Source organism: Emys orbicularis, assembly GCF_028017835.1.
Source record: "Emys orbicularis isolate rEmyOrb1 chromosome 21 unlocalized genomic scaffold, rEmyOrb1.hap1 SUPER_21_unloc_2, whole genome shotgun sequence".
NCBI lineage: Eukaryota > Metazoa > Chordata > Testudines > Emydidae > Emys > Emys orbicularis.
This window is the reverse complement of record NW_027045156.1, coordinates 252116-272382: the sequence shown is the minus strand read 5'-3', so window position 1 is coordinate 272382 and position 20267 is coordinate 252116. Positions and strand designations below refer to the sequence as shown.

The window sequence follows — 20267 nt, the reverse complement described above, 5'->3', positions numbered from 1 at the left end:
TTTAATAATAATAAAAAAATCATAATACAATAACGCCCCCCCACAGACAGTGATAGGAACACTAAAAAGAGACAGAGAGAGGTTTAGTGTCAGGGCTGGGGCCCCTAAGGGGTGTCGCGGGGCGGGCTGGAAACAGACCAGGTTCCGCCCCCCCCCCCAGCCCTGCCGCCCCCCTCACCACCCCCCGAAAAACCCCAAAGTGGTTCCCCCAATTCCTATAAAAAACCCATCCCGGGCTGGAGAGGCAGCTGAGCAGCTCCGGGGAGGGGGGGGCAGGGCTGCAGTGTGTGTGTGTGTGTGTGTGTGTGAGGGGGGGGAATCTGTCCCCCCCAGAGTCAGTCCAACCAGTGGGGGGCGCTGGTCCGGCCGATCTGGCTGTGCTGGTATCTCAGGGGTCCCCGAGACGTCCACGGTGAATCCGGAGGGGCACAGTTCTGGGGGACGGCGCCCCCTGGCCCCCCCACTCCCAGTCTCTGCGCCGAGGTATCCATGATACAAAAGGAAGGATAACGTAAAATAATTACATCACTGGGCAGAGTCCGGGCCGGGGTCCCCGGCGGGGAGCGTCCTGGGGGGGGTCAGCTCCGCCCCCTGCCCCCCCCCCCCCCCCACCAGTCAGGGCGCCATCACGTCAGCCGTCCGGTCCGGAGGAGGGGGCCGGCGTCACAACTGCTGTGGGGACAACAGGGGAGGGGGGTTAGCGAGGGTGGGGGGACCCCACGGAGCCCCACCCATATGGTCAGCGGATTTCAGCCCAGGGAGTCAGACGGGGCCCCCAGCCTCCTCCGCCCAGCTCCAGGGCCCCCCATGGCAACCAGAACCCCCCTCCCACGCCCTCCCCCCAGCCCTAGGGGCCCCCGTAGCACCCCAAATCTCACCCCAACGCCGTTCTGGCTGTGGTCGGTGCCGGCCCCAGGGGGGGCCACATCGGGGGGCTCGCTCTCCCGGCTCCTCTTTGGCTCTAACTCCTCCTTCGGTAGGGGGGGCAGCTCCCCCCGCTCGGCCCGGCGCTTCCGGCGCCGCTCAGCATCCCGGCCCCGCGCCCGGGCCCCGCGCCGCTCCGCCTGCTCCAGCTGGGGGCGACAGGACATGTCAGCGGGACGGGGCCCCCCCTGCAGCCCCGCAACTCCCCCCAGCCCTGCCGGAGCCCCTCAGTCCCGACCCGCAGCCCCCCGCCCCCCAGCCCTGCCGGTGCTCCTCACGCCCGACCCGCAGCCCCCCGCCCCCCAGCCCTGCTGGTGCTCCTCACACCCGACCCGCAGCCCCGCCCAGCCCTGCCGGTGACCCTCACTGGTGACTCGACCCGCAGCTCCCCCCTGCCCTCACCTCCAGCAGGTGGCGGAAGGTGTCGACGGGGGGCGCCCGGGCGGCCTGCAGCAGCCTCCAGAGGCTCTGCCCCTCGTCCAGCGTCACCTCCAGCAGGTCGCCCTCCAGGAGCAGCTCCTCCAGCGCCCGCCGCGGCCCCTCAGGCAGCTCCAGCACCGGGCCCTGCAGCCGCGCCAGCGCCGTGCCCAGCGCCTCCAGGTCTGGGGGGGGGACGGGGCGGTGAGGGGGGAAATGGGCCCAGCCCGCAATCCCCACTGCCCCCCTCGGTGCCAGCCAGCGCCGCCCCCCTCCACTGCCCCCTCGGTGCCAGCCAGCGCCCCCCCCCTCCACTGGCCCCCTCGGTGCCAGCCAGCGCCGCCCCCCTCCACTGGCCCCCTCGGTGCCAGCCAGCGCCGCCCCCCTCCACTGGCCCCTCGGTGCCAGCCAGCGCCGCCCCCCTCCACTGGCCCCTCGGTGCCAGCCAGCGCCGCCCCCCTCCACTGGCCCCTCGGTGCCAGCCAGCGCCGCCCCCCCTCCACTGGCCCCTCGGTGCCAGCCAGCGCCGCCCCCCCTCCACTGGCCCCTCGGTGCCAGCCAGCGCCGCCCCCCTCCACTGGCCCCCTCAGTGCCAGCCAGCGCCGCCTCCCTCCACTGGCCCCTCGGTGCCAGCCAGCGCCGCCTCCCTCCACTGGCCCCTCGGTGCCAGCCAGCGCCGCCTCCCTCCACTGGCCCCTCGGTGCCAGCCAGCGCCGCCTCCCTCCACTGGCCCCTCGGTGCCAGCCAGCGCCGCCTCCCTCCACTGGCCCCTCGGTGCCAGCCAGCGCCGCCCCCCTCCACTGGCCCCTCGGTGCCAGCCAGCGCCCCCCCTCCACTGGCCCCCTCGGTGCCAGCCAGCGCCGCCTCCCTCCACTGGCCCCTCGGTGCCAGCCAGCGCCGCCTCCCTCCACTGGCCCCTCGGTGCCAGCCAGCGCCGCCTCCCTCCACTGGCCCCTCGGTGCCAGCCAGCGCCCCCCCACTGCTCCTTCAGTGCCAGCTGCTACCCCCCCCACACTAAATCGTTCCCTCTGTCCGGCACACTCGGTGCCAGCCCCTGCCCCCCCCGGCGCAGAGAAAATGTGGGGCACGTTACCAGAGGTGAAGGGGCCCATCTTCTCCGGTGGCGTGGTGTCCCCGTTCTCAAGGGAAAGCTGCAGGGAGGAGAGGAGGGGAGAAGGGGCAGAGCGGTGAGACAAGCACATGGCCCGCCCCCCCTTGCCCCCCCCCGCCACAGGGATCCAAATCTAGGGGGTCTGGTGCCTGGGGATCCCTCGCTGAGATCGGCCAACTCTGGGGTGGAGCAAAGGCTTATTATAATGGGGACCCACCTCCCCCCAGTGCCGGGCACCAACTGCCTGGGGCGAGCGCCCCCCCCTCACCTTGGGCTGCTCGTTGCGGCTGGTCTCCCGCAGGGCGCCGGCGTCCCCGTGCAGCCGCTGGCGCAAGGCCACCAGGCGCTCCAGGGGCCCGGCCAGCTCGGGCGAGGCCAGCAGCTGGCGGGCGCGGTCCTGCCAGGTGATGGCGCGCTCCGTCAGGCACTGCAGGGCCTCACCCTCGGGCAGCCGCACGGGCAGCTTCTGCAAGGCCACCAGCAGGGCCAGGATGGTCTCGAGGCGCGGGCGGCGGGAGCGCTGGCACAGCGGGCACAGGAACTTAGCGTCCCACTCCCACCAGGCGGGCGAGGGCTTCTGGGCGCCCAGGCGGGGCCAGGCCACGCAGGGAGCGTGGAACCAGTCGCGGCAGAGCTCGCAGCGCAGCATGCTGGGCCCGGGCGGCTGGCCGCACACGCAGGAGGGGGGGCCGGGCGCCGGCGGGCCGGGCTTCAGCGCGTTGGCACGGCGCAGCCGCAGGATGCCCTCCTTCTCCTTCTGCTCGCCCTCCTTGAACGCCACGATCTGCCGGGACCGGGGGGGCGCTCAGTGTGGGTGGGGGGGGCAGCCTGCCCGCTGCCGGCCCCCCCCATGGCAGCAGGGCCAGCCGCCCTGCCAGCCTCCCCTTTCCTTCCCTGCCCGCTGCCGGCCCCCCCATGGCAGCAGGGCCAGCCCCCCTGCCAGCCTCCCCTTTCCTTCCCTGCCCGCTGCCGGCCCCACCATGGCAGCAGGGCCAGTCCCCCTGCCAGCCCCTCTGCCAGCCTCCCCTTTCCTTCCCTGCCCGCTGTCGCTCCCCTATGCCAGAGGGGCCAGCCCCTCTGCCAGCCTGTCTCGCCTTTCCTTCCCTGCCCCCCAACCTTTCCCACCTCCCCCCACCAACCCCCAACCTCCCCTCCTTTCCCCCCCACCCCCCTGCTAGCTCACCCCAATGTCTCTCCTGGTGCCCCTAGAGGGGACAGGCCCCGTGCCCCATTCCCCGCCCCCGGAGGGGCCAGGCCCCACTGCCGCCCACTCACCACAGAGCCGGGGTCCCGCAGGTCCTGAGCCGACAGCCCCAGGCTCTCGGTGTCCGACTTGTAGAGGCCGAGCTCCGGCTCCCGCCGCCACTTGGTGCGCTTGGGGCTGGCCGCGCCAGCGTCCGCGCAGGGGCACAGTACCTGGGGGGCAGGGGGGTTGGGTTCTGCCTTCCGTGCCTCCCCTCCCCATAGGGCCCACAGCCCCCCCTGCCCATTGCCCCTCCCCGGGACCTACGAACTCCTCACAACCACCACATGGGGCTCACAGCCCCAACACTGCCCTCTGCCCCATGGGACTTACAGCCCCCCTCACAGCCCCAGACTGCCCCCTGGGACCCACAGCCCCCCCGCCCATTGCCCCCCTCCCCCCCCCCCGGACCTACGACCCTCCCCACAGCCACCACATGGGGCCCACAGCCCCAACACTGCCCGCTGCCCCCTGGGACCTACAGCCCCCCCGCCCGCTGCCCCCTGGGACCTACAGCCCCACCCAGAGCTCCAGACTGCCCCTTGGGACCTACAGCTCCCCACTGCGCCCCAGGACCTACAGCCCCAGACTGCCCCATGGGACCCAGAGCCCCCCCACCCAATGCCCCACTGCCCCGGGAGCCGCAGACCCCCCACGCACCTCCAGCAGGGTGTAGCAGGAGTTCTTCTTGAGGAAGGTCTTGGAGGCCTTCTCGCGCCAGGAGTGCGCCGTGCCCACCTGCACCTCCAGCTGGCGCAGCTCCTCCAACCGCACCGGCAGGTCCCGGCCCACGGCCACCAGCCCCTCCAGGTCGTCCAGGCAGGGGTAGTGATCCCCGTTCTGGAGGGGGGGAGGAGGGGGGAAAAGGTCAGCGCCTCCCCCCACAGGCCCCAGCTTCACCCTGCCATCCCCCCCGAGCCCCACCCCCAAGCACCTGGTCTCCCAAGATCCCCCAGAAACCCCCTCCAACACCCCCCATGGCTCACCTGGATCTCCTCCACATCGGCGATCCAGGCCCGGGCTTTGGCCAGCGCCTCCTTCAGGGCCAGGATGTTGGGCAGGTGCACGGGGACGTTCTCCGCCTCCTTGATGATGGCTTCCAGCGTGGCCGGGGGGTGCTTCTGCCTGGGGGGGGGGAGGGGAGACGGCTCAGGTCCCCCAGCTCCGATCACCAGCTCCCCTCCCGTCCCCGAGCTGGGGAGAGAACCCAGGCGTCCGGGCTCCCAGCCCCCCTGCTCTAATCACCAGCCCCCCTCCCCTCCTAGAGATGGGGAGAGAACCCAGGCATCCGGGCTCCCAGCCCCGCCCTGCTCTAATCACCAGCCCCCACACCCTCCCAGAGCCAGGGAAAGAACCCAGGCGTCCTGGATCCCAGCCCCCACTCTCGTCCCAGAGCTGGGGAGAGAACCCAGGCATTCGGGCTCCCAGCCCCCCTGCTCTAATCACCAGTCCCCCTCCCCTCCCAGAGCTGAGGACAGAACCCAGGCATCCGGGCTCCCAGCCCCACTCCCTTCCCAGAGCCAGGAAGAGAACCAAGGGGTCCTGCTGCCCCCAGAACCCAGGCGTCCGGGCCCCTCACCTGGCCTCGAGGCAGAGATGGGCCTTCTCCTCCCAGCGCTGGGCGATGGTCAGCAGCTCCTGCAGCTCGGCTCGGGCCTTCTCCACAGCCGGGCTGGGGGCCACGGTGGCACCGGCCTGGGCCAGGCCCCGCACCAGGGCCAGGGGCACCCGCTCGCGGGGCGAGCGCAGCGCCCGCTTCACCTCCTCCAGCCAGGCCGCCTGCTGCACCTGGCGCTCCAGCTGGCGCGTCTCGGGCACGGCCACGCCCAAGCGCGCCCCCCGCGCCACCAGCCCCTGCAGCTGGGCCGCGCTGGCGGGCAGCCCCCGCAGGGCCTCCTGTGCCTCCTCCTGGAATGCCAGCGCCCGCTCCAGCACCGCCTGCGGGGGGGAGAGGAAGAGAGTCAGGGTGGGGCTGGGTACCCCCCCCCAGCCCCGCCCTTGGGTAACCCCCCCCCCCCGCACCCAGGTCCCCCCCCCCCCAGCCTCATCTCCCCCCCTGCCCACTCCAGCACCGCCTGTGGGGGTCGGGGAGTCAGGCCCAACCCCGCCCCGGGTAACCCCCCCCACCCAGCCTCATCTCCCCACCCTGCCCACTCCAGCACTGCCTGTGGGGGCAGGGGGGAGGGAGTCAGGGCGGGGCTGGCCCCAAGTACCCCCAACCCAGCTCCCCAGTCAGGCCCTGCCCCCCCGCAGCCCATGCCCGCCTGGCACGGTGCCCGTTCACCTGCACGTCGGCCAGCTGGTGCATGACGCAGGGCACGCTGCTCATGCGCTCCAGGAAGGTGCGCAGCTCCTCCAGCGACAGCAGCACGGCGGGCACCCTGGGCGAGAGGGGCGCCGGGTTAGCCTGAGGAACTGCCCGCCACCGGGGGTCCGGGAACGGGAGGGGTCAGGAAGCCCGCCGGCCCAGCTCCCTGCCCAGCCCCCACTCACCCGGTCTCCAGGCCGCTGATGAGCCCCAGGGCGTCGGAGACGCAGCGCTCGGCCTCCGCCAGGCAGCTCTTCAGCCGATGCAGCAGCTCGTTGTCGGGGAACTTGCGCTCGCGGGCCTCCGACTCCAGCGCCCGCAGCTCCTCCAGCGCTGCAACGAGACACGGCTCAGGCTCCCGCCCCGCCGGCAGCTGGGAGCCAGGACTCCTGGGCTCTCTCCCCAGCTCAGGGAGGGGAGTGGGGGCTAGTGGTTAGAGCAGGGGGGGCTGGGAGCCAGGACTCCTGGGTTCTCTCCCAGCCTGGGGGGGAGCGGGGGCTAGTGGTTAGAGTTCGGGGGGGCGGGGGGGCTGGGAGCCAGGACTCCTGGGCTCTCTCCCCAGCTCAGGGAGGGGAGTGGGGGCTAGTGGTTAGAGTTGGGGGGGGGGGCTGGGAGCCAGGACTCCTGGGTTCTCTCCCAGCCTGCAGGGGAGTGGGGGCTAGTGGGGGAAGGGGAGGGGGGAGGGCTGGGAGCCAGGACTCCTAGGTTTTCTTCCCAGCTCGGGGAGGGGAGTGGGGAGTAGTGGTTAGAGCAGGGAGGGCTGGCAGCCAGGACTCCTGGGTTCTCTCCCCAGCTCGGGGAGGTGGGGAAGGGCTGGGAGTGGGGCACAAGCCAGCACTCAGGCGGGGCGGGAAAGGGGCCCGTGGGTGGGTTCAGACCCCCCCTCTTCCCCCCCACAAGGAAGCCAGGAGTCCCGCGGGCGCTTACTCCTCTTGCGCCCATCCTCCACCTCCAGGGCGATTCGGACCTTGTTGGCCCAGGTGTCGAAGGACTCGGCCCGAACCTTCAGCTTGTGCAGCATGGCTGGGAGCTCGTCCAGCGTGTAGCGGTACCTGCGGGCACAGGGTCAGCCGGGCCGCTCGGGGAGCCCCAAGTACCACTTGGGAGAGGGGAGGGGCTGGGGCCCGGACTCCTGGGTCCCATGGCACCTGGGGGAGATCCTGGTGCTGGGATCCCGGACTCCTGGGTCCCGTGGCCAACTGTAACAAGGGTTGGGGCTAGGATCCCAGACTCCTGGGTCCCGTGGCCGGCTGGAGGAGGGCCCGGGGCTGGGATCCCGGACTCTTGGGTCCCGTGGCCGGCTGGAGGAGGGCCCGGGGCTGGGATCCTGGACTCTTGGGTCCCGTGGCCGGCTGGAGGAGGGCCCGGGGCTGGGATCCTGGACTCTTGGGTCCCGTGGCCGGCTGGAGGAGGGCCCGGGGCTGGGATCCTGGACTCTTGGGTCCCGTGGCCGGCTGGAGGAGGGCCCGGGGCTGGGATCCTGGACTCTTGGGTCCCGTGGCCGGCTGGAGGAGGGCCCGGGGCTGGGATCCTGGACTCTTGGGTCCCGTGGCCGGCTGGAGGAGGGCCCGGGGCTGGGATCCTGGACTCTTGGGTCCCGTGGCCGGCTGGAGGAGGGCCCGGGGCTGGGATCCTGGACTCCTGGGTCCCGTGGCCGGCTGGAGGAGGGCCCGGGGCTGGGATCCCGGACTCGTGGATCCCGTGGCCGGCTGGAGGAGGGCCCGGGGCTGGGATCCCGGACTCGTGGATCCCGTGGCCGGCTGGAGGAGGGCCCGGGGCTGGGATCCCGGACTCGTGGATCCCGTGGCCGGCTGGAGGAGGGCCCGGGGCTGGGATCCTGGACTCCTGGGTCCCGTGGCCGGCTGGAGGAGGGCCCGGGGCTGGGATCCCAGACTCGTGGATCCCGTGGCCAACTGCAACAAGGGTTGGGGCTAGGATCCCAGACTCCTCAATCCCGTGGCTGGCTGGAGGAGAGCCCGGGGCTGGGATCCTGGACTCTTGGGTCCCGTGGCTGGCTGGAGGAGGGCCCGGGGCTGGGATCCCAGACTCGTGGATCCCGTGGCCGGCTGGAGGAGGGCCCGGGGCTGGGATCCCAGACTCGTGGATCCCGTGGCCGGCTGGAGGAGGGCCCGGGGCTGGGATCCTGGACTCCTGGGTCCCGTGGCCGGCTGGAGGAGGGCCCGGGGCTGGGATCCCAGACTCGTGGATCCCGTGGCCAACTGCAACAAGGGTTGGGGCTAGGATCCCAGACTCGTGGATCCCGTGGCCGGCTGGAGGAGGGCCCGGGGCTGGGATCCTGGACTCCTGGGTCCCGTGGCCGGCTGGAGGAGGGCCCGGGGCTGGGATCCCAGACTCGTGGATCCCGTGGCCAACTGCAACAAGGGTTGGGGCTAGGATCCCAGACTCCTCAATCCCGTGGCTGGCTGGAGGAGAGCCCGGGGCTGGGATCCTGGACTCTTGGGTCCCGTGGCTGGCTGGAGGAGGGCCCGGGGCTGGGATCCCAGACTCGTGGATCCCGTGGCCGGCTGGAGGAGGGCCCGGGGCTGGGATCCCAGACTCGTGGATCCCGTGGCCGGCTGGAGGAGGGCCCGGGGCTGGGATCCTGGACTCCTGGGTCCCGTGGCCGGCTGGAGGAGGGCCCGGGGCTGGGATCCCAGACTCGTGGATCCCGTGGCCAACTGCAACAAGGGTTGGGGCTAGGATCCCAGACTCCTCAATCCCGTGGCTGGCTGGAGGAGAGCCCGGGGCTGGGATCCTGGACTCCTGGGTCCCGTGGCCGGCTGGGGGAGGGCCTGGGTCCTGTGGCCGGCCGGGGGAGGGCCCGGGGCTGGGATCCCGGACTCCTGGGTCCCCCGTGGCCCACCTGAGGTACTGGCGGCTGCTGGGGCACTTGCAGAGGTCGTGGATGTGGTAGAGGCAGACCAGGCGGGCGGGGCAGTCGTAACAGGCCAGCGCAGAGAGGAAACACGTCGTCTTGCACTTGTCGCACTGGCGCTCATCGTCGGGGAGCAGCTCAAAGGCCTCGCGCTCTGCCTCCGTCACCCCCTGGGCGGGGAGAGCGGTAAGCACGGATCCTGCGCCCCCCAGCCCCGCCCCCACGCCCCCCAGCCCCGCCCCCACGCCCCCCACCTTGTCCAGCAGGGCCTTGCGCAGCTTGCGCTCCTCCTGCACCAGGATGAACATCTCCTTGTGCACGGCGGCCGCCAGGTTGAGGTCGAGCTTCTCGGGGCAGGCGGCCATCTTGCAGATCAGCTCCTCGTGCGAGAAGACGCAGTAGCGGCGCAGGCGACGGTAATGCTCGATGCACTGGCGCCCGGCCGGCAGCTGCGGAAGTAGGGAGGGACCCAGGAGTCCGGGCTCGTCATCATCGGAACCCAGGCGTCCAGGCTCCCAGCCCCCCCTTCCCGCTCTAACCACTAAACCCCACTCCCCTCCCAGAGCCAGGGGGAGAACCCAGGAGTCCAGGCTCCCAGTCCCCCCCGCTCTAGAACGCCTCCCCTCCCAGAGCTGGGCAGAGAACCCAGGCGTCCGGGCGCACTCACCCAGTCAGCAGTGCAGAAGTTCACAGCCTCAGCGAAGTTGTAGCCCTGGTTGAAGCCGCTGTGATAGGCCCGGGGGAAGGTGATGACAAACTCTCCCGCACACTGATTGGTCCGGACGACCTGTGGGGCCGGGAGGGGGCAGTGAGTGGGAAGGGCAGGTTGGGAGCAAGGTGAGGGGACCGGCGCTGGGGGGCGAGGCTGGGGCATGGCCAAAGCAGGAACACAGCGGGGGCCCGGTTCACAGTGGGGGGTGCCAAGGCGCAGGCAGGCAGTGGGGACCTGGCCGCAGGAGGGAAGCGGGAGTGACCAGGGCAGCAAGTGGGTGGCAAAAAGGGCGGGGCTGGGGCAGCGCAGGGGGTGGGGCATTCACCAGCACGTGGGCCATGAGGGTGTTGGGGTTCATGAGGGTGATGAGCTGGTGCAGCGTGGGGGCGTGGCTGGGGCAGTGCGGGGGGGCGTGGCAGAGGGGGCGTGGCCAGGCCAGCGCAGGGGGTGTGCCCGGGGCAGCGTGGCCAGGGCAGCGTGGCCAGGGCAGGGCAGTCACCAGCACGCCATAGGCCATGAGGGTGTTGGGGTTCATGAGGGTGACGAACTGGTGCAATGTGGGGGGCGGGGCTGGGGCAGAGAGGGCGGGGCACTCACCGGCACGCGTGGGCCATGAGGGTGTTGGGGTTCATGAGGGTGACGAGCGGGTGCAGCGCAGGGGGCGGGGCCGGGGCAGCGCAGGGGGTGGGGCACTCACCGGCACGCCGTGGGCCATGAGGGTGTTGGGGTTCATGAGGGTGACGAGCTGGTGCAGCAGGTCCGGCTGGCTCTCGAACAGCTCCGGGGTGAGCTTCTTCATCACGTCCTCCAGGTGCTCGGCCGCGAACGACGGCACCCCATACCATGTCTTGGGCTCGCCCCTGGGGAGAGCACGGGGTTAGGGGGGCAGCCACCAACCCCACATCCCACCTCATACCACGTCTTGGGCTCGCCCCTGGGGAGAGCGCGGGGTCAGGGGGGAGCCGCCAACCCCACATCCCCCACCACGTCTTGGGCTTGCCCCTGGGGACAGTGCCCCGGGGTCAGGGGGGAGCCGCCAACCCTCAAGTGACCCCCAATTCCGCTCCCCCATTCTCCACCCCCCGCCCCAGCCAAGGGCCCCACCAGTGGAGGTAGTTGATGGAGTAGCTCCAGTGGTCCTCGATGTGCCAGCAGAAGGCGGAGAAGACCATGCCCACGTAGAGCCAGGGCACCTTCATGCCCGAGATGTCGGCGTTGATGTGGCACAGAACCGACTGCTGCAGGACCGGCATCACGTTCAGGTTCCAGCCGCTGGCCGCGTACTCCTGCCGGGAGAGGGGGAGTCAGAGCTCCCCACTGCCACTAGGGGGCCTGTCCCCTCTAGGGGGCGCCAGCTGGCTGAGGGGGTGGGGAACGGGGCATGGCGTTTGTCCCCTCTAGGGAGCGTTGGCTCCCATCTGGCCCCAGGGCAGTTCAGGGGGGCAGGGAATAGGGCACAGGCCCCTCTAGGGGGCGCCGGCTGGCTGAGGGGGTCAGGGAATGGGGCAGGGCCTGCAGGGCTCTGAGGGTGGGAAAGGCAGGTAAAGGGCTGGCTGGGGGTCCCCACCTCCTCCTCGGGGCACAGCCTCCGCTTGCTGTCGCTGATGGGGAAGCCGCTGCCGAACTCCTTGGAGTGGATGTCGGCGCCGTACTCCACCGTCACGTCCTCCTCGATGCTGTTCACCAGGCGCCAGAACTCCTTTTCCACCAGCTCCGTGGGCACCATCTGCCGGGGGGGGGCAAGGGTGGGCACGGGCACAGAGCCACAGCCCGGAGCCAGGCATCCGGGCTCCCAGCCCCCCGCCCTGACCACTTCGCCCCACTCCCCTCCCAGTCCTGGCTCCCAGTCCCCCCTGCTCTAACCACTAGACCCCACTCTCTCCCAGAGCTGGGAGAGAACCCAGGAGTCCTGGCCCCCAGCTCCCCCCCGCTCTAACCACTAGACCCCACTCCCTCCCAGAGCTGGGAGAGAACCCAGGAGTCCTGGCTCCCAGCCCCCCCTGCTCTAACCCACCAGCCCCCACTTCCCTCCCAGAGCCGGGGAGAGAACCCAGGAGTCCTGGCTCCCAGCCCCCCCTGCTCTAACCACCAGCCCCCACTCCCCTCCCAGAGCCGGGGAGAGAACCCAGGAGTCCTGGCTCCCAGCCCCCCCTGCTCTAACCACCAGTCCCCTCTCCCCTCCCAGAGCCAGCAGAGAACCCTGGCGTCCGGGCGCCCACGGGGGCACTCACGTGGACAGGCATGTTGAAGTAGTCGGCCTTGAAGGCGTCGGCCATCTCCCCAAAGCTCTGCAGCGTGTACTCCCGCGTGGCCTGCTCGAAGCCAAACGCCTCCGGGGGGCGCTTGCACTCCTGCCGGGGGGAGGGGAGGGGAGTGTCAGGGCCGGGGGGCAGGGACCCCCACGGAGACTCACAGGGCCAGGGGCCTGCAGCTGGGGAAGCCAGGCCATCCCCCCGACCCCCTCAGCCCCAGGGGCCCAGCCAGCCCGGTTCTGCCCCCCCCCTCCCCCCCGATCAGCCCCAGGAGACCAGCCCGCCCCCGCTCACCGCCATGACGCATTTGGGGCAGCGCCAGACTCCCTTGGGGATCTCGGGCAGGGGGGGCAGCAGGCAGAAGATGTGGTAGTTGTCGTCACAGCCGTCACACAGCAGCAGCTTGTCGTCCTCGTCCCCGCGGGCGCAGATCCGGCACACGTACGAGTCGATCTGCAGGGCAGGGGGGCGTCAGGGGGCACTGAGCCTAGCGCCCCGGGGGGCACCAGCTCCCACCTGCTGCGGGGCAGGCACGGGCTGGCTCAGAGGGGCACGCTCAGGGTCACGGATGCAGAGACGCAGCCAGCTCAGAGGTTTGGGGGGCCCGGTCAGCTCGGGGGCCCCCACCTGCTCAGGAGGTCGGAGTGCAGCCCAGTCAGGTCTGGGGTACCAGGCCGGAGTCCCAGCCGGTTTGGGGGTCCAGATCCAGGGGCCCAGCCAGTTCAGGAGGGAAGTGGGGCCCAGTCATCTCGGGGGGTCCCAGCCCAGGGGCCCGGCCAGTTCAGATGGTCCCGGCCGGCTAAGATGGTCCCGGTCCAGGGTCCCGGCTGCCTCGGGGGGGTCCCGCCTCAGGGGCCTGGCCAGCTCGGTGGGTCCCGCCCCCCCACTTACGAACTGCGTGTTGCCGTGGCTGCGGCGCAGGCGCATGGTCATCTTGGTGCAGGGCTCCGGGCTGTGCCGCAGCTCCTCCTTCACCTCCAGGAAGGGGCGGGGCGACGCCGGCTCCGGCCGGGGATCCACCCCGGGGGGCTCCTCCTTCACCACCACCGTGGGGGGGCACTCGGGACCCTCCTTGTCTGGGGGGGAAGGAGAGGAGTCAGCACGGGCCGGGCCCCCACCCCTCGCCGCCAGGCCGGCCCCCCCCCCTCACCTTTCTTCCGCAGGGTCTTGTCCTTGGCCACCAGCCCCAGGCCCAGCATCTTGGGGCCGGCGCCATAGATCTGCAGCTTCTTCAGCTCCGGGTTCTTCTCGATGTCCTCCTCCGTGGGCTCTGGCTGTGGGGGCGGGGCAGAGTCAGCAGGGGCGGGGCTCCGGCTCCCCCACTCCCAGCCCCCCCAGAGGAACCGGCAGCGGGGGGGGGGGGGGGGGAGGGAGGGGGGAAGAGGGGGCCATGAGCTATCCCACAATGCACTGGGCTGGAGCAGGGCCTGCTGGGAGGTGCGGTCCCACTCGGGCCCAGCGGGGGGGGGGGGGGGCACAGAGATTGAGGCAGGGGGTCTGGACAGACGCCAGGAACTGTCCCCAGGCCACGGGCGCTTGCTCAGCTACCAGAGGCGAGGAGCTGGCAGGTTCGGGGCAGGCCTTGGACTCCTGCAAAAGGGCAAGAAAATGGGGGTGGGGGGCGCTGGCCTCAGCGATGGGCTGGGGGGGTGCACTGAGGGGTCACCCCAGATTTGCAGCCAGGATGGACAACCCCCCCCCCCCCCCCAGCTGCTGGCAAACAGGTACAAAGAGAAGCGGAGCAGGGAGCCAGGACTCTTGGGTTCTCTGGAGGGGAGTGGGGCTTACTGGTTAGAGGGGGGAGGGGCAACCTGGGAGCCAGGACGCCTGGGTTCTCCCCCTGGCTCTAGGAGGGGAGTGGGATGTAGTGGTTAGAGCTTGTGGGCCTGGGAGCCAGGACGCCTGGGTTCTCTCCTGGCTCTGGGAGAGGAGTGGGGGCGAGTGGGTCATAACACCACCTGCAAGTTTACAGGCACCAGGAGAACCCAGGAGTCCTAGCCCCCCACCCCGCTCTAACAACTGGACCCCACTGCCCTGCCAGAGAACCCAGGCGTCCTGGTTCCTGCCCCAGACCTGCGGGGGCCGGGGGGCCGGCCAGAGGGGGGGGGGCACTCACCTCCTGCTGCAGCCGCTTGGCCCGGCGCCCATAGCTGTTGAACTTGGAGGGTTGCACGGACTGGCGCAGGGGGATGCTGTGGGGCTTGTACTCCTTGTCCTTCTCCTCGCTGTCGAAGGGCCGGGCGTCACACTGCTGGGGAGACACGGGGGTTAGCACCCCAACGGCCCCCCAGCCCCAGGGGGGACGGTGGCACCAGGCGCTGGCACGGCCCGGGCGATTTCCTTGGTGCCTGGCACCACAGAGCCTGGCACAGATCCCCTCCCAGAGCTGGGAGAGAACCCAGGCATCCTGGCTCCCAACCGCCCCCCCTCGCTAACCACTAGCCCCCACTCCCCTCCCAGACCTGGGAGAGGACCCAAGCGTCCTGTCTCCCAGCCACCCTCCCCCCACCTCGCTAACCACTAGACCCCACTCCCCTCCCAGAAGAGAGAGAACCCAGGCACCCTGCCCGCCCCCACCAATAGGCCAGCCCCAGCCCCAGCCCCCCTCACCACCAGGTTGGCCCCTGACTGGTACATCTCGTAGGGGTAGATGATGCGTTCGTAGTGGGAGCGCAGCAGGGAGCCGATGTTCTTGCCGGAGGGGTAGGCGAGACGCTGGGCCACGCGAGCCCACCGCCGGTCCCTGCAGATGGCCTCGTAGCCCCCCTCCTCCAGCACCACCTGGGGGGAGAGAGCCCTGAGCCGCTGGCCCCCTCCCCGACGCACAGATCCCCCTGGTGCAGCCTGCTCCCTCCCCCGACCCACGGATCCCCCCGGTGCAGCCTGCTCCCTCCCCCGACCCATGGATCCCCCCGGTGCAGCCGGCCCCCCTCCCCCGACCCACGGATCTCCCCGGTGCAGCCGGCCCCCTCCCCTGACCCACGGATCTCCCCGGTGCAGCCGGCCCCCTCCCCCGAATCCCCCCGGTGCGGCCTGCTCCCTCCCCCGACCCACGGATCTCCCCGGTGCAGCCGGCCCCCTCCCCCGAATCCCCCCGGTGTGGCCTGCTCCCTCCCCCGACCCACGGATCCCCCCGGTGCAGCTGGCCCCCTCCCCCGACCCACAGATCGCCCCCCCAGTGCTGCCGGCCCCCTCCCTCAACTGCGACCCAGCCTGACCTGCAGCTCTGCTAGCATCCCAGGCCGACATGCAGACCCCAGCCCCGGGGCTGCTGGCACCTCTGGCCTCCAAGCCGCACCTTCCCCGGCACTGCCGGCACCCCTCCCCTGACCCACGGTGCTGCCAGTGCCCCCAGCCGGTGGACAACCCCCGGCACCCCTCCCCTGACCCCCGGCACTGCCAGCGCCCCCAGCCTGTGGACACCCCCTGGCACTGCCGGCACCCTTCCCCTGACCCACGGTGCTGCCAGCGCCCCCAGCCCATGGACACCCCCCGGCGCTGCCGGCCCCCCCAGCGCCCGCCCTACCTTGCTCAGGCTGTAGAGGTCGAGGATGCGCCGCTCCACGTTGGGGATCTTGAGCGAGGAGCCCTGGATCTCCCAGAACTTCGCAATCTGGTCTAAGTAGTTCAGCTTCACCCGCGTCTGCGCCTGGGGGCAGGGAGGGGAGGGAAGCAGTTCGCCTGGGTGTCACCTCTCCAGCCCACGCTGCCACTCTCTAGCCCAGCCCAGCCCCCCCACAAGGACGGGGAGCCGGGAAACAGCACTGACATCGCGGGGGGCCTTTCAGGCCAAGAGCTAATGCGTCAGAGTACCACCTGGCGCGGAGATGCAGCCACCTCTGGGGCGGGTCAGTTGGGAACGGCCACACATAACGGCACACAAAGATAGTTTATCCGGCACTGAGATGCGACCACCTCTGGGGCAGGGCAGCAGGGGAATAGCCACACATAACACCACGCAGGGACAGCAGGGGAACAGCCACCCAGCAACCACCATGGGCACTGCCTCCCAGCTCACCTCCAATTCGTTAAGCCTCTGGATGCGTGGGGTGAACCTGAAGTTATCCACTTCCACAGCGAAGGGGGGCTGCCAGTCCTGGGGAGAGACAGGAAAAGGAGGGGGCTTAGTACGAAAGGCTGCTGGAGCAGACAATGCTGCCTTCGGACCCCCCAAGATTCTTCCCAAGCACCGTCCGCAGGGGCAGCCCTCTGCCAACGGGTATCGCCTGATTGAACATGCCTGGCCATGCTCGAGTGCTCAGCGCCCCGGGGACGCTGGGCTGCAGGCCCCCATGGAGGGGATCGGGGCTAACACAGAGCAGGGTCCGTCCCCTCCAGTGGGGGGCAGGAGGGTGTCTGTTGCCAGGACCACCTCGTGCCTCCACGCCGGCAGGGAGGGGAGCTAAGGGAGGGCGAATGGCTGAGAGCAGACTGGACACCTCTCCCATCCCAGCCCGCTAGTGCCAGAGGGCACCTGCCCCGACCCCAGGGTTAGCACCCCTAAGGCCAGGCAAAGCTTTATCCAAAAATATCTGCATTTCCCCCGGCATGGGAATGCAGCTCCCTCTAGGGCAGGGACCAGGCAGCTGGGAACAGCCGCACATAACACTGCACGGGGACAGCTTGCCCGGCACGGAGATGCAGCCACCTCTTGGGCGGGGTGGCTGGGAACAGCTGCACAGAACACTGCACAGGGACAGGAGATGCAGCCACCTCTGGGGTAAACATACCAGTTTATAACCCTAAAATCTCTCTCCTGGCACCTGAGATCTAAGACCAAGGCTGCCCGGGTCTGCGACCAGCAGGAGCCATTCCTGGCACTCCAGTGGCCAAATCAAGCATCTTTGGGGGGCAGGGGAGGGGACGGCAGCCAATGGCGTCAGGAGCCCAGCACAGCGTTCACTAGCCCAGCCGGGCAATCGCTCCCCTCACCCCCATTTCTGAAAGGGGGGGACCCCAGCCTCTGGATCAGATGCGCAACCCGACGCAGGCCACTGAAACTGACGCAGGCCGAATTCAAACCTATCCTTCCAATGCCCTGCACCAACCCGATCTAACCAAGACAGGGCCAGGGAGGGACGGGACAAGTGAGCTGCCCCAAAGATCCTCCCCAGGGAAGCCCCCCACTTTTGGATCTGCCCCCCAAACCCCAGATCCCCTCCCCCCACCCAGCGAGCCCACTTGCCCGGCTGCCTGGGAGGAGAAGAGGCCAGGCCAGAGCCATCACAATAGCCCAGCTGGGAGGATGGAAGAGGAAGCCACAAAAGAAACAAGGGGGGGGGGGAAGATGGGGGTTGAGGGAGGGGGCTTGTGGGTCCCATGTTGGGGGGTTGCTCCCCAGATCTCCGGGGCAGGACCTCTCTAGCTGTCAGGCCCCCACACACACTGTTTACCAGACAAAGGCTGGAGCGTGGCAGCCATATTGAACGTGTCACTGATATTAGGCATGGGGGGGGGAGAATCTGAGATTCCCCACAGGGACCCCACAGATCCCAGAGCCCCAGGAGATTGGGGGGGGTCTTGAGGCCGGCAGGGGCCCCTGAGGAGCTAGGAGGCCCGGCCGTGCCACGGACGCCCCCCCCCCGTTTCAACCTGATGCCATGTCAGCGCTGGCCCGGCCGGTCAGCCGGATCCTCAGCGCCCCCCCGGCGGGTACCGTCACCCACGGCCACCCCACTCCCTGTGCCCCTGTGTTCCCGGGGGGCACTGCCATGACCCAGCGGCCCCTGACACCCCCACCACCTGCACATGGCGAGTCTTCACCCCTGCCCCCCACGGCCCCGGGCCAAGGGGGGCACAGGCACCCCGGCCACCTCTCCCCACGGGAGGTACCACTGCCCGTCCGCCCCCCACGCGGGGCTTGCCCCCCATGCCCAGCACTACCCCCCTTTCCCGCCTGTGCCCCCGATGCCCCTCATGGCAGCCTCTAGGCCCCCCCAGCGGGCACTGGCGCTCACCCCCCATGATGGGCCCTGACCCCCCATCCCCCACACACGCCCCATAGCGGGCACTGCCCCCCCCCATCCCCCACACACGCCCCATAGCGGGCACTGCCCCCCCCATCCCCCACACACGCCCCATAGCGGGCACTGCCCCCCCATCCCCCACACACGCCCCATAGCGGGCCCTGACCCCCCCCATCCCCCACACACGCCCCATAGCGGGCACTGCCCCCCCCATCCCCCATAGCGGGCCCTGACCCCCCCCCCACGCCCCATAGCGGCCCAGCCCCACTCACGGCGGGGGGCCGGATCTTGCAGATCCCGCTCTTCTCGGCGATGGGCCGGATCTTGGCGATGTAGCCCAGGGGGTCGCGGAACTCGGCCCAGCTGGGCTCGAAGACGGGGCACTCGGGGGGGGGCAGGAAATCCTCGGGGGGGTCGGCCTCGCCCCCGGCCCAGGGGCCCCCCCACTCGCCCGGCCCCCCCCGGGGCCCCCGCTCCGCCTTGGGGCCCCGCTCCTCCCCCCCCCCGCCCGCCGCGGGCCCCGCTCCTCCGCCGGGGGGCCCCGCTCGGCCTTGGGGCCCGGGTCCTCCGCCGGGGGGGCCCGATCCGCCGCCGCCGCGGGTGGGGGCGGCTCCTCCCCCCGGGCGGGGGGGGCCCGCTCCTCCATGTCCTGCCCGCCCCGCCGCCGCCGCGCCGTGGCTGCCCCCCGCCCCTCAGGGGGCCATGCCCGGCCCGGCCCCCCCCGCGTCTACTCGAGCCCGAGGCCTGCGGCCGGCCTAGGCCCCGCGCGGATCCCTCCGCCTTCGCCGCCTCACCCGCCGCCGCCCACCCGGGACCCCGCCGCCGCCCTCCTCTGTGCTCCCGCTCCCCGCTCCTCGGCCCGGTGCCTGCCGCCGCCCCCTGCCCCGGCTCAGGCCCCGCCGGCTCCCCCCGGCCTGCCCGCCGCCGCCATCTTGGGGTTCGTTGCGCCTGCCCGCCGCCGGCGCCACAGGGCGTCTCCCTCCGCCGCGGGGGGGGGTCCCCTGAGGGGCGGCCGGAGCGGCTCGGGAGCGGCCCCGACGGGTCGGGCGGGGTCGAGAACCCCCCAACTCTGAGGGGACGGGTCGGGCGCCGGGCCCCCGGAGAGGCGGCAGGAGCGGCGGGAGGGAGAGGAAATAGTCCTCGGCGGAGGGATATTTCCGTCGCCTCCGCCGGGGAGGGGAGCCAGCGGGCCGGGGAGGGGGGAGCCGGGACTTCTTGCGCACGTTTAAAGGGCCAAACTGCGCGTGCGCCCAGGGAGGGAAAACAGGAAGGGGAGGAGGCGGCGGGGCTCAATGAGACCACGCCCCCTGATACCTGGCTCCTGCCCCGCCCACCCCCCCTCCATCTCCCAGCCCCGCCCCCTCTTCCCAACACCCCTCTCCTCCCCTTCCCCAGCCCCCTAACCCCTCCCCCTCCCCCACCCCTCCCCCTTCCCCAGCCCCCTCCCACACCCAGACCCCACCCCTCCCCCTTCCCCAGCGCCCTAACCCCTCCCCCTCCCACACCCAGACCCCACCCCTCCCCCTTCCCCAGACCCCTAACCCCTCCCACACCGAGACCCCACCCACTCCCCCAGACCCCTAACCCCTCCCACACCCAGACCCTATCCCTCCCCAGCCCCCTAACCCCTCCTCCTCCCACACCCCGCCCCTCCCACTTCCCCAGACCCCAACCTTTCCTCCTCCCACCCTCCCCTAGCCCTCCTTCCACCGCTAGCCCCACCCCTCCACCTTCCCACACCCAGACCCCTCCTCCTCCCCCACACCCCGCCCCTTCCCCTTCCCGAGCCCCTCCTCCTCCCCCACCCAGACCCCATCCCTTCCCCAGCCCCCTAACCTCCGTCCTCCCTCCCTCCCCTACCCCTCCTTCCATTGCCACCCCGTCCCCTCTTTCCCCCACCCCTTCCCCAGCCCCCTAACCTCTCCTCCTCCCACACCCAGACCCCAGTCCTCCCCTTCTCAGCCCCCTCCCCATTCCTCCCCTCCCCTTCCTCCACCCCAACCCCTCCCACACCCAGATCCCGCCCCTTTCACACCCAGCCCCCCACTCCCTCTTCCCCAGCCCCCTAACCCCTCCTCCTCCCACCCTACCCTACCCCTCCTTCCATCGCCAGCCCCACCCCCTCATCCCCCCACCTCACCCTTCCCACACCCAGACCCTTCTCCAGCCCCCTAACCCCTCCTCCCACACCCAGACCCCACCCACCCCCCCTTCCCCAAACCGCTAAACCCTCCTCCTCCCCCCAAACCCTGCCCCTCCCCCTTCCCCAGACCCCAACCCCTCCTCCTCCTCCCACCCCCAGATCCCACCCCCTTCCCCAGGCCCCTAACCCCTCCGCCTCCCACACTCAGCCCCCCCCACTCCCCAGCCCCCTAGCCCCTCCCCACCCCTCAGCAGCTCAGTCCTACTCTGACCCCTCCCCTGCCAGATGGGGGCACGAGGCATGTTGGGGTCTCAGC

At 71.0% G+C, this 20267-nt stretch overlaps 1 protein-coding gene across 1 annotated transcript; it reads right to left on the bottom strand.

Moving 5' to 3' along the window:
- Positions 1–663: 663 nt before the first annotated feature.
- Positions 664–18454, bottom strand: KDM5C (lysine demethylase 5C). Its single transcript, XM_065423061.1, is given in 28 exon segments — positions 664–672; positions 879–1073; positions 1327–1526; positions 2435–2492; positions 2721–3236; positions 3728–3868; positions 4356–4535; positions 4682–4820; positions 5275–5633; positions 5980–6076; positions 6189–6336; positions 6931–7055; positions 8867–9048; positions 9133–9327; positions 9546–9665; positions 10288–10450; positions 10695–10876; positions 11158–11316; positions 11822–11941; positions 12137–12295; positions 12734–12918; positions 12993–13116; positions 13959–14093; positions 14453–14623; positions 15369–15491; positions 15861–15938; positions 18081–18311; positions 18314–18454. Coding segments are annotated over 28 exon segments (4635 nt in total).
- Positions 18455–20267: the final 1813 nt, after the last annotated feature.